This window comes from Lynx rufus, unplaced genomic scaffold (genome assembly GCF_022079265.1).
Source record: "Lynx rufus isolate CCGP_SWC_20201006 ecotype Redwood Valley unplaced genomic scaffold, mLynRuf1.p SCAF_9, whole genome shotgun sequence".
Lineage (NCBI taxonomy): Eukaryota > Metazoa > Chordata > Mammalia > Carnivora > Felidae > Lynx > Lynx rufus.
This window is the reverse complement of record NW_025814897.1, coordinates 76880541-76893013: the sequence shown is the minus strand read 5'-3', so window position 1 is coordinate 76893013 and position 12473 is coordinate 76880541. Positions and strand designations below refer to the sequence as shown.

The following is a 12473-nucleotide window of genomic DNA, read 5'->3' as shown; positions in this document are numbered from 1 at the left end:
AGCACTCAGAGTGTCCCTCACAAACTCAGGCCAAGAGGCAAAGCTAAACAGAGCCATGAAGGTGTAGAACCATGCCCCAGACCCAAATGCATACCTTTTGCATTCAATCCAAAATGTAGACTTAAATCATCATTTTTCTTCTCTGATGCACAGTGCCCTCACCAGATGACAGACCAGGAACAGAACCCCAGCCATGCTCAGCTACCAGAATGGTGACAAGGGTCTACCACATGAGTACCAGAAGCCCAGGCAGGGAAGCTGTTCACAGCTCACCTCAAAGGCAGCAAGCCTACCTCTGCAGATGGTCCCATTTCCCACATAGCCCGGTTTGCAGGTGCAGCTGTGTCCCTGGACAGTGTTGGTGCAGATGGCATTCTCGTCACAGTTGTGCTGCCCGCTGCCGCATTCATCATGCTCTGTTTGCAGGGTGAGAAAAAAAGAAAGAAACACCTTTTCTTAAGTTGGAATCACAGGTGTTAGAAAAGTAAGTTGAGACTCACCACATAAGAATGGCATGACTACCATGTATGGGGATCTTACTATATACCTGGAAGTTTCTATCCCTGATGTGGTGGAAATCTCAACAGGTCTCAAAGATAGATGTCATTATCCCCACTTTGCAGGTAAAAAGACTAAGGGTCAGAGAAGGCAGCATCTGATGCAAGTCACATGACTGGTAAGTACTGCTCTGAGGGCATTGCCTTTTCCATGCTCTGCAAATGTTTCTATAGAGGCTCCAAGGCAGTGTCTCAACAGGGGGTAATTTTGCATCCCATCCCCACTGGAAACATTTGATGATGTCTGCCAATACCTTCGGTTATCATGGTTTGAGTAGGAGTGTTACTAGAATCTAGTGGATACAGGACAGGCAGGCTACGAAGCATCTTACAATGAACAGGAAAACCCAACACAAGAAAGCATGAACCAGTACAAAATGTCAATGGTTCCTGGGTTGGGAAACCTGCCTCTAAGGTTAAAAAAGGAAAAAAAAAATCCCACATGTGAGAATCCATAGTTTCTTTAGAACAAAGAGAGTAAAATTGAAGAGGGAGACTCAGCTGATAAAACTTGGCAAAGAAGGGCTGACTAACAAGGAATTTCAAAGGAATTTGGTCACAGGAAATGCTGGCAAGCATGGGGTTGTGCTGAGTCTAAAAGGGATTTACTCTTAGGACCTCTCTTCAAGGGTCTTCAGCAGGGCTCTTAACTCTAGTTTTCCAGGTAGTCCAAGTTCACAGGGTTCGGCATTCAACCCCTGGGTTGATACCTGATGGGTAATCACATGGTTATATATTTTCAAATAGCTACAGCATCCTTAACCCACAAAACATGAGGGAAATAGGTCTAACACCTTACAAAATACACTGCAAGAATCCAAGTTAGAAATCAAGGTTTCACAGACAGCGATACCTTCCTGTCATCAGCAGGAAATTTAAAGAGTCATCTAAATGGCTACTCTGTAAATAAAGAGTATTGAAAGGTTAGGCCTTATTCCCTTTAACATCTGCTAGTATAACTTGTTAGAAATTTTAAGAAGAAAATTAAGATAGGTTTAAGTCACAAAGGTTATAATACAAGAGTTGAAATCCCAGCTAGCAACCCCAAAGAAATAACACTAATTGAACAACACTAAAAAATTCAATATAGTTTGTAGTGTGCTGTTACAAAAGTGTACCAATCAATAGAAATATCCTCTTCCTTCGTTAATTTTTACTCTAAATTTCCTAACAGAAACTCAGTAATGAGAAAGGTTAAATTCTACAACCTACAGCTGTTTTGGTCACCCATGTGTAATTAAAGTAAAGCATACATAGGCATATGACTGAACACCTTCCATTTTTCAAAACAAAAATTTTCTTTTGGCCATAAGACCAATGCAAATGGTCAGTGAGAAGCGTGCACAGGTTACCATGCAGGGAGAAGAGAAAATTTATGAGAATTCACATCTAGTCTGTGCTAATGTTATTTCCAGCACACTCCAGAAATAGTATCACCCTGTGGATGTCCAATCAAATTTACAGACCTATTAAACACCTAGTACATGCAGTTACACCAGAGGATGTCGGGCACACAAAGTCTAAGAACATAGACTTTGACACTGAAGTTTTCAATCCCTTATTTAAATTAATTTAATAATTATTAGGGTCTGTACTGGGACTACAAAGGTGAGTAGGTATGTCTCTGTTCACACGAACATTTTAATAGAGGCCACCAGATGTCAATATGCAACTAGGCAGAACAGAAAGGAGAAGTGATAAGAGTTACCAGGAGATGACTTTGTATTTTACCTAGAAAACAACATATTTTAGAGTGAACGGGGGGCTCTATTAATAATTACACTAGAATAACAGCATTGACTCAGGATGACCTAGGCAAACTGGCACGTGTGGTCATGCTAGATAGGAGGAATAGACTGAAATAAGAGTCCACTGAGGTAAAGAAATTTCAGCTCACAGGGAGAAAAGTCTTCTTGCAAAAGGTAGTATTTGAACTGGTCTTTGAAAAATGGTCATAGTTTTCTCAGTCAGGATTGCCCATGAGAGGCACTACAGGCAAAATAAAGGCATGGTTTTACGCAACATTTCAAACATCTGATACATCCTTACCTACCTGGTCTTTTCCCCCCCAAGCTCTGTTGAGGCATAAGTGACAAAACTAAGTTATTTAGAGTGTACAACGTGATGATCTGTTGTATGTATACATTGTGAAAGGATTTCCCTCATCAAGGTAATTAACATATCCATCCTACGTAGTCTTCTCTCCCAATATTCTTGAAGCAAACCCTCTTCTCTGATGAGATGGCCCCAACATGGCCCTGCAAATGCAAGAGTTCATTCCTACCCCTCTCCAGTTTGACATTTTATGTCCATGACTTAAAATACAGTCTCCCAATGTAGTTGGACTACCTTTGCCCCCACCTGGCTTCAAACACCATTTCATGCACATACTTTTGCCAGGAAAGCCTTCCATACCTCCTCCCCATACCACATAAATTTCACCCATCTTGGAATTTTTACCAAATTTGGTATCTTTACCTCTTTGGAGGCAACCATATCACAATACATGGTGATATTTGTGAGTTTTATTATTATTGCCTTATTAACTAACTTTGAAGAGAGGAATTGGACCATATTTTATACAACCCTCACTTTGCCTATCATTACTTCCCATAATGGTATTGAGACTAGAAAGTGCCAAGCACTGAGCTAAATATTGCATATATCATTTAATTCTCCTAACAATCACATGAAATGAGTTTTCCCATTTTACAATGAAGGAGCAGATACAAAAACAACAACATCAACAACAGCAAACAAACAAACATTAAAGAATCTGCCCAAGATCACAAAACCAGTAAGTGAGGGAGCTCGTATTTGTGACACTAGACGCCAGGGTGACCACATCAGTCAGCAGCTACAAGCAATCTGGATACGGTTGAAGTTAAACCAAGACATATGGAAGTGATTCCATAGAGCCAGGAAGGAAGACGGTCTTTTTGTATATACTAGCCCCAAATTTCCACTGAAGATCTGACCTATGTTGGACAACAATCATCAAATATGAAATGCTCTCCTTCCAAAAACATCAAATTCCCTTCCAGCTGTTGGAGATACTGCAAAAGGGGGAGGACAAGCGCTCTGAGAGGTGGCACAAGGCAGTTGAGAGCACAGACTCCAGAACCACGCAGCCTGGGTGAGACAACCCTGGGTTTGCCACTTATTAGTTTCCTAATATGGAAAATGTGGATAATAATAGAACCTATCTTCTGAGGTGGTTGTGAGGATTACATTAATTAATGCAAGTAAAATGCTTAGAGCACATGGCAACTAGTACGTGCTTCATAAATGTAAGCTATTTTTATGACCATTATTACTACTATTACTAAGACCACCACTACTGCAATTATTTGTGAGCAGACTTTATTGTTGGATGGTAGTAAAAATTGGTTAAGAAAATGTTCTCTTTCCTTTATAGTTCAGGCAGAAAGGCTACGAACAGATAGGCTTTTGAAGATAATTAAATTAGAATATCTCTTTGAATACCCAAGGAAGTTATTTGCTTAGATTCAATTGTCCCCAAGAAACAAGACTATAAATTGGAAAGGTGAAAGATGTATGTTTAGAATTGTTGATGTCTGACTAGAGTTTGATTAGTATAATTAGAGTATCCAACCTCTCAGGACAAAGAATAATGATTACGGCAGCATGCTGTTTCTCCACTAATGATGATAATTATTGTTATGCTGGCTAATATTTGTTGAGCACTGATGAGGCACTGTCATTATCACATAGGTCCTTTATCCTCCTCCTTTTCTTCCTTTTCCTTCCATAGAATGGCTCAGAAAGACTCTACCCTACCTCTGTAATAATGCAATCAAATGAAATCAATAGCCATTATCAATTAAATACCATGTTTTCGGGGCGCCTGGGTGGCTCAGTCGGTTGAGCGTCGGACTTCGGCTCAGGTCACGATCTCGCTGTCCCTGAGTTCGAGCCCCACGTCGGGCTCTGGGCTGATGGCTCGGAGCCTGGAGCCTGCTTCAGATTCTGTGTCTCCCTCTCTCTCTGCCCCTCCCCCGTTCATGCTCTGTCTCTGTCTCAAAAATAAATAAACGTTAAAAAGAAAATTAGGGGAGCCTGGGTGGCTCAGTCGGTTGAGTGTCCGACTTCAGCTCAGGTCATGATCCCACAGCTCGTGAGTTCGAGCCCCACATCAGGCTCTGGAGTCTGCTTCTGCTGCTGTGTCTCCCTCTCTCTCTGCCCCTAACCCACTCGCATTCTGTCTCTGTCAAAAATAAATAAACATTAAAAAATTAAAAAAAAAAAAGTAAATACCATGTTTTCTTAGTAGACTAGTCAGGACCCAAACAAGGTACTGAAATAGTCACTTCAGCTGCAAATGCTCCATATTTGGGGTCTGGTGGGCTTACAGCTTTACTTTGTCCAAAGTCATCTCTCATGCATTTTACAAAATTGTTACAATGACCTCACTAGGAGGAGCCAAGCACATCTCATCTGACAACGTTTTATAGATAAAGAAATTGAGGTTTGAAGCACCTGTGAGGTGTCAGTACATATAATATGTTGGGCATACAGTACATACAATAGGTTGTATGTCTGGCACTCAAACTTCCATCTATCTTCCTCATCTCTTCTCCTGTATTCTTTCCAAAACTCCACATTACCGTGTGATCAAAAGGAACTTCTAAAGTGTTGGCCACAGTGTAGGTTAATTTTTTACTTTTTAAAGGAGAATAATCACAGACTTAAAGTAAGTTGCAGAAGTAGTACAAAGAATACCATTACACTTCACCCTGCTTCCTTCCCTCAATACTGCCATCTTATATAGCTGTAGTACAACATGAAAACGAGACAACTGACATTGGTATATTACTGTTAGCTAGTCTACAAACCTTATTCAGTTTACACCTTTTTTTAAAAAAACAGTATCTACCTCCTTTTGGGGGTGTATATGTGTATATTTGTGTATAATTCTAAGCAATATTATCCTATGTATAAGTTCAGGTGCCCACCACCATATTCACGCCATTGCTTTTTGTTTACACCTACTCAACACTCCCCCAAACCCACCTACCCCCCAGTCCCTGTCCCTTATTGGCTACTAACATGTTCTCATCTCTACAGTTTTGTCATTTAGTGAATGCTGTATAAATAGAATTATACATACAGTAAGTAAATTCTGAGACTGACTTTTTTTCACTAGATGAAATGCCCTTGAATTCCATTCAAGTTGTTGTATGTGTCCACAGTACAAGTTACTTTGTTGTTGAGAAGTATTCCATTGCATAAATTCATCACAGTTTGTTCAACATACACACACTGAAGGACTCTTGGATTGTCTCCTGTATTTTTCTATTATGAATGAAGTTTCGATGAACATCTGGGTAAAGGTTTTTGTGTGAATATATACTTTCATGACTCTGGATTAATATGCAAAAGTGTGAACACAGGGTCATACGATAAATGCATGCTTCATTTTGTAATAAACTGCCAAACAATTTCCTGGAATAGCTGTACTGTTTTACATTCCCATCAGCAACGTGTAAGTCATCAAGTTTCTCCACATCACTGTCAGCATTTCGTTTTGCCACTTTAAAAATTTTAGCCATTGTGATAGGTGTGTACGTGATACTACATTGTGCTTTGCACTTTGCCAATGGCTGATGATGTTGAACATCTTTTGACAAGCTCATTTTCGACCTGAAGCTTGTCTTTGGTGAATTATCTGCTCATGTCTGTTACACATTTATACTTGGGTTTTTATTTTACTGTTGAATTTTGAGAATTCTTCATATGTTCTAGATATTAAGGCCTTTATTATGTGGTTTGTAAATATCTTTTCACAGTCTGTGCCTTGTATTTTCATCCTCATCATTTCACATGCAAAGGTTTAATTTTTTATGAAACTCAATTTATTTTTTATTTTATGGATAGTGCTTTTAATGTCATGTCTAATAACTCTTTAACCCCAGGTCTTAACGATTTTCTATTTTTTTTAACAGTTTTACATTTTACATTTTAAGCCCATGACCCACTTTGAGCTAATTTTTGTATATGGTATATGGTATACAGTTTCAGTTGAGGTGTTTTGTTTTGTTTGCCTACGCTTCTCCAATTGTTACAGTGCAAAAATTGAAAAAGCTATTTTCCTCCGTTAAATTGCTTTTGTACCTTTGTCAAAAACCAATTGGTTATATGTACGTTGGCCTATTTCTGGGGTTCTCTATTCCATTCCAATGATCTAGGTGTCTATTCCTTTGCAGATACCACACTGCCTTGATTACTGTAAGTATAGAAAGGCACATAGAAAGCCTTAATGTCAGATATAGTGATTTCCCCCACTTTACTCTTCTTTGGTCAAAATTGTTTTCGTTATTCTAATTTCTCTTTCCACATAAATTTTATTTTACTTAAAAACATTTTTTTAATGTTTATTTAATTTTGAGAGAGAGGAAGGGAGAAAGGAAGAGGGAGAGTCAGGGGCAGAGAAGGTGGGAGACACAGAATCTGAAGCAGGTTCCAGGCTCTGAGCTGGCAGCACAGAGCCCATCATGGGGCTCAAACCTAACAGCCGTGACATCATGACCTAGCCAAAGTTGGAAGGGTAACTGACTACGCCACCCAGGTGCCCCTACATAAATTTTAAATTAAGTTTGTTCATTTCTATAAAAATTCTTGTTGGGATTTTAATAAGGGTTTGTGTTATACTTACAGATCAATTTGTGGAGAACTGACATCTTTATCATATTGAGTCTTCTTCTATGAACATAGTATATCTACCTATTTACTTACTCTTTGATTTATTTCCTAAGTGTTTTGTAATTTTTAGTATACAGATCCTACACATGTTTTGTTAGATTTATTTCGTTAGGTATTTCATTTTACTTTGGAGCAACTGTATGTAATAGTAATCTTTTTTGTAAATTTTGGTTTCTAGACGTTGGTTGCTAGTATATAGGAATGTAATTGATTTTTGTGCGTTGATCTCATAGATTGTGACGTTGCAGAACTCACCTATTAGCTCTATAATTTTTTTTGTAGATTCCTCAGGATTTCCTACCTAGATAATCATGTCATCTGTAAACAGAAATAGTTTTAATTCTTTCTGCCCTCTATGCTTTTTATTTCCTTTTGTTGCCTTATTGTGCTAAGACTTCCAGTGCTATATTGCACAAGAGTCATGAGAGTGGACATCACTGGTTTATTATTAATCTAAGGGAGACAGTGTTCAGTCTCTCATTATTAAATATAGTATTAGCTCTGCCTCATACTACTTTGTCAATGCTGGATGAAGTTCAGCTCCGTGGTGAGCTCCCCTGACAATGAAGTTGGGAGAGAGCAGAGTGCCTATTGGCCCACCTTGCACTGCCTTGTTCAGTCTCCAAGCTGCTGGTAGGGAGTGGAGGCCCAGGTCCATGCTGAACCCCACTGACATTACTACAGGGAGACAATCAGCAGGTTCTCTCTGCCAAGCAGGTTTCCCATTGAAAGATGGCTAAAGTAGAGTTGGTATTTTCAAGGTTTTCTACTCCCTGAAGCCCCCTTTTCCCCAGAAGTGGGGTGGACTTTTTTTGGAAATTTTATAGTATGTGGTTGGTGGTGTATTGGTGGTTTCAAGGTTGCAGTCTGCTTCAGCTCCTCAACTAGGATGACTAAGATTCAAAAATAAAATGGGGAACCCACTCCATGTGGCTCCTCAAGTCCCAAAGTTCCCAGGTAGTTCACCTTCCGTTTATCTTTCAGTCTTCCTGGGTATTTGTTGTGTTGTGTCCAAGGGTTTTCTTTTGGTTATAGAAGAAAAGACCCGGGAGAAACAGGGCTAGTCCGTCTTGGCCAAAATCAAAAGTCTTCTGTATATTTAATTTTTAAGAAATTAGTGACTTCCGGGGCGCCTGGGTGGCGCAGTCGGTTAAGCGTCTGACTTCAGCCAGGTCACGATCTCGCGGTCCGTGAGTTCGAGCCCCGCGTCGGGCTCTGGGCTGATGGCTCAGAGCCTGGAGCCTGTTTCCGATTCTGTGTCTCCCTCTCTCTCTGCCCCTCCCCCCGTTCATGCTCTGTCTCTCTCTGTCCCAAAAATAAATAAACGCTGAAAAAAAAATTTAAAAAAAAAAAAAAAAAAAAAAGAAATTAGTGACTTCCCTCCTCTGTTTCTTTTCTAAAGAGCACTAACAATTGGGATTTTTCATAAGTAACATTTAGTGAGCACATACTACGAGCCAGACTCTGACCTAGTTGTATCATAGCATTCATATGAGTTAAGAGTTATTATTATTCCTATTTTCTTTTTTTTTTTTTTTTTTTTTATATGAAGTTTATTGACAAATTGGTTTCCATACATCACCCAGTGCTCATCCCAAAAGGTGCCCTCCTCAATACCCATCACCCACCCGCCCCTCCCTCCCACCCCCCATCAACCCTCAGTTTGTTCTCAGTTTTTAACAGTCTCTTATGCTTTGGCTCTCTCCCACTCTAACGTCCTTTTTTTTTTTTTCCTTCCCCTCCCCCATGGGTTCCTGTTAAGTTTCTCAGGATCCACATAAGAGTGAAACCATATGGTATCTGTCTTTCTCTGTATGGCTTATTTCACTTAGCATCACACTCTCCAGTTCCATCCACGTTGCTACAAAAGGCCATATTTCATTTTTTCTCATTGCCACGTAGTATTCCATTGTGTATATAAACCACAATTTCTTTATCCATTCATCAGTTGATGGACATTTAGGCTCTACACTTCTCTAAAGAAGACATCCAGATGGCCAACAGGCACATGAAAAGATGTTCAGCGTCGCTCCTTATCAGGGAAATACAAATCAAAACCACACTCAGGTATCACCTCACGCCAGTCAGAGTGGCCAAAATGAACAAATCAGGAGACTATAGATGCTGGAGAGGATGTGGAGAAACGGGAACCCTCTTGCACTGTTGGTGGGAATGCAAATTGGTGCAGCCGCTCTGGAAAGCAGTGTGGAGGTTCCTCAGAAAATTAAAAATAGACCTACCCTATGACCCAGCAATAGCACTGCTAGGAATCTACCCAAGGGATATTATTCCTATTTTCTATATGAAGAAATGGGAACAAAGAGGTTGTGGCCCACGGTTATAAGGTGGTAGATTCAAACCAAGACAGTCACTGTCAAACCATGACAGAAGAATTAGAGTCATGTAGTTATCAGCCATTCTTGAAACTCCTTTCTCCCTAATCCCTTATAATAGATCCATCACCAAGTCTTGATTTTTCTCAAATTCATTGCTATAACCCTTATTTCCATTGCCACCACCCTCATCCAAGCCACCATCATCTCACCCACATCTAAGCTGCCATTAATTAAGTTAGAGCTATTACTTCTCAATGAATCTCCCCACACTCAGTATTGCCCACTTTCAATTTATTCTTCATATTACATTTAAAGCAATCTTTTAGGAAATCAAATCTGATCATCTTGCCATCCCTGCTGAAATTTTCCAGCCAGTTACTTTCCTCTTATCTCAAAATGTGGACATTGTTAATATGATCTCCTGGTCCCAGCATGGTTTCACCACCACCTAACTGCCTAGAACCATTTTGCTTCATTTTCACTCTTGCCTGCTCTGTTCAACCACCCTGCCTTTATCTCCTTCCCTCAGGTCATAGGGACTTTCATATAGGCTTCCCTCTTGGCCCAGTTACTGCTTGCTTATCTTTATTATCTCAATTGAGTCCTCAGCTCCTCAGAAAAGAACACCTGATTTCCTTGATGGGGAAGTTTCCCCTGTAACCTACTGAGGTAAGCACTCAGCACCTCCTCATAGGGTTAATCACAGTTACAATTTTATGTCTATTAATGTATTGCTATTTTTACTAATACCTACCTTTTCTACCAGAACATATATTGCTTGGGAATATATGTCAAATGTATCTTTATTTACTTTAGATCCAGCTCCTACCAGAATTGCTGAAACATAGTATGTCCCTAACACAAATACTTATTAGAGGGGACAGGAGGGGAGGGGGAAAAGAAAAGAAGAGAAAAGAAGAGAAGAGAAAAGAAAAGAAAAGAGAAAAGAAAAGAAAAGAAAAGAAAAAGAAAAGAGAAAAAAGAGAAAAAAGAGAAAAGAAAAGAAAAAAGAAAAGACAGAAAGAGTAAAGCAAGAAACAAAAGAGTATGATTGCCCTTAGCATCAAAAGTTACAGAGAGGTCAAAGAGAAGTAAGATAAGAAAAAAGTAATTGCATCAGGTAGCTGAGGGAAACTTAGAAGAATTCAAAAATAAAATACAACTTGGTACTGATGTGTTGATGTGTTTATCACGTTGACTTTGTGGGATGAGAAAATAAAGTGGTTTCAGGAGCTCTGAGGCAGGCTATTTCTTTCATGAAGAATTGCTAAGGATTCTGAGAAAACCTAAGCCTTATAAGAAAATATCTATAAATCATTTACCTGACAAGAGACTCGAATCAAGCATATATAAAGAACCTTTACAACTCAATAAAAAGATACCGAGAAAGTATTTGAATAGACATTTCTCCAAAGAAGATAAACAATTGGGTAGTAAGCACATAAAAAGATACTCAGCATCACTAGTAATTAGGGAAATCCAAAGCAAAAAACACAATGAGATACCATGTCACATACACAAGAATGGCTATAATCAAAAAGACAGACAATAACCAGTGTTGATAAGCATACAGAGAAACCGGATCCCTTTCTACATTGCTGCTGGGAACGTTAAATGTTTCAGCCACTTTAAAAATTTCCTTGGTAGGTCTGCAGACTGTTTAACATAGATGGGGTTACCGCATGTTCCAGCAATTCTACTGTAAGGTATACATCCAAGAAAAATGAAAACATATGCCCACACAAAGGCTTGCACACAAATGCTCATACAAATGTTATTCATAATAGCCAAATGGTGGAAACTCAAATACTCATCAACTGATAAATCCATAAAGAACATGTGGTATATCCACACATTATTATTGCATGTTATAATTTGATGTACATTATTCAGTAATAAAACAGAATGAAGTACTGCTATATACTACAACATGTATTGTGCATGAACTTCAAAAACACTGTGCTAAGTGAAAGAAATCAGTTCCAGAGATCATGTGTTATATGATCTCATTTACATAAAATGTCCACAATAGGCAAATCTATAGAGACAGGAAATGGAGGAGTAGTTACCTAGGGTTAAGCTTGAGGGAATGGAGAATAATCCTTCATGGAAAGCAGTTTTCTCCTTAGGGTGATAAAAACGTTCTAAAATCAGATAATAATGATTGTGTAACTCTGAAAATATACTTAAAACCACTGAATCGTACACAATAAAAAGTAAACTTTCTGCTATGGCAATTGTACCCCAATATTAAGTTGTTGCAAATTATTAACATTTATCTCTCTGTCCATGTTTTAATGTTTATTTATTTTTGAGAGGGAGAGATGGAGAGAGAGAGAGACCAAGAGAGAGAGAGCACTAGCAGGTGAGGGACAGAGAGAGAGGGAGACACAGAACTTGAAGCAGGCTCCAGCCTCTGAACTGTCAGCAGAGAGCCTGATGTGGGGCTCAAACTCACAAACTGTGAGATCATGACCTGAGCCAAAGTCATTTGCTTAACCAACTGAGCCACCCAGGCGCCCCTCTCTGTCCATGTTTTAAGATGAGAATGTAATTACTCATGAGAAATCACTCCCAGATAAAATGTTCTTTTGCACATGGATACAAGAAGTGTTCATCGTTTTTGCTAACACCCTAGGAATATGCCATATTACCTTAACTGAAAATATTATTTATTTCAGAGGAATATTTTTAGGGGAGAAAGTAATTATGTATAAAATGTATGTGTCAATTACAAGATGATCCCTAGTTTCCTCGATGTCAAATCTGAAAATCTACACTTTAGGCCCAAGGACATGTTATTTATAATCTAAAGTGGTGCTTGAATTCAAGAAACATTTTTCGAAGTCAAAATAAA

The 12473-nt window shown here is 39.0% G+C and overlaps 1 protein-coding gene across 3 annotated transcripts in view; it reads right to left on the bottom strand.

Annotated features, from left to right (window-relative positions):
- Positions 1–12473, bottom strand: part of NELL1 (neural EGFL like 1) — an 896605-nt gene that overhangs the window by 360144 nt on the left and 523988 nt on the right. For all 3 annotated transcript variants that reach the window (XM_047071414.1, XM_047071415.1, XM_047071416.1), the window contains one exon: positions 294–416. In XM_047071414.1, coding sequence (XP_046927370.1) covers positions 294–416 — 123 coding nt within the window. The remainder of the gene's footprint in view (positions 1–293; positions 417–12473) is intronic.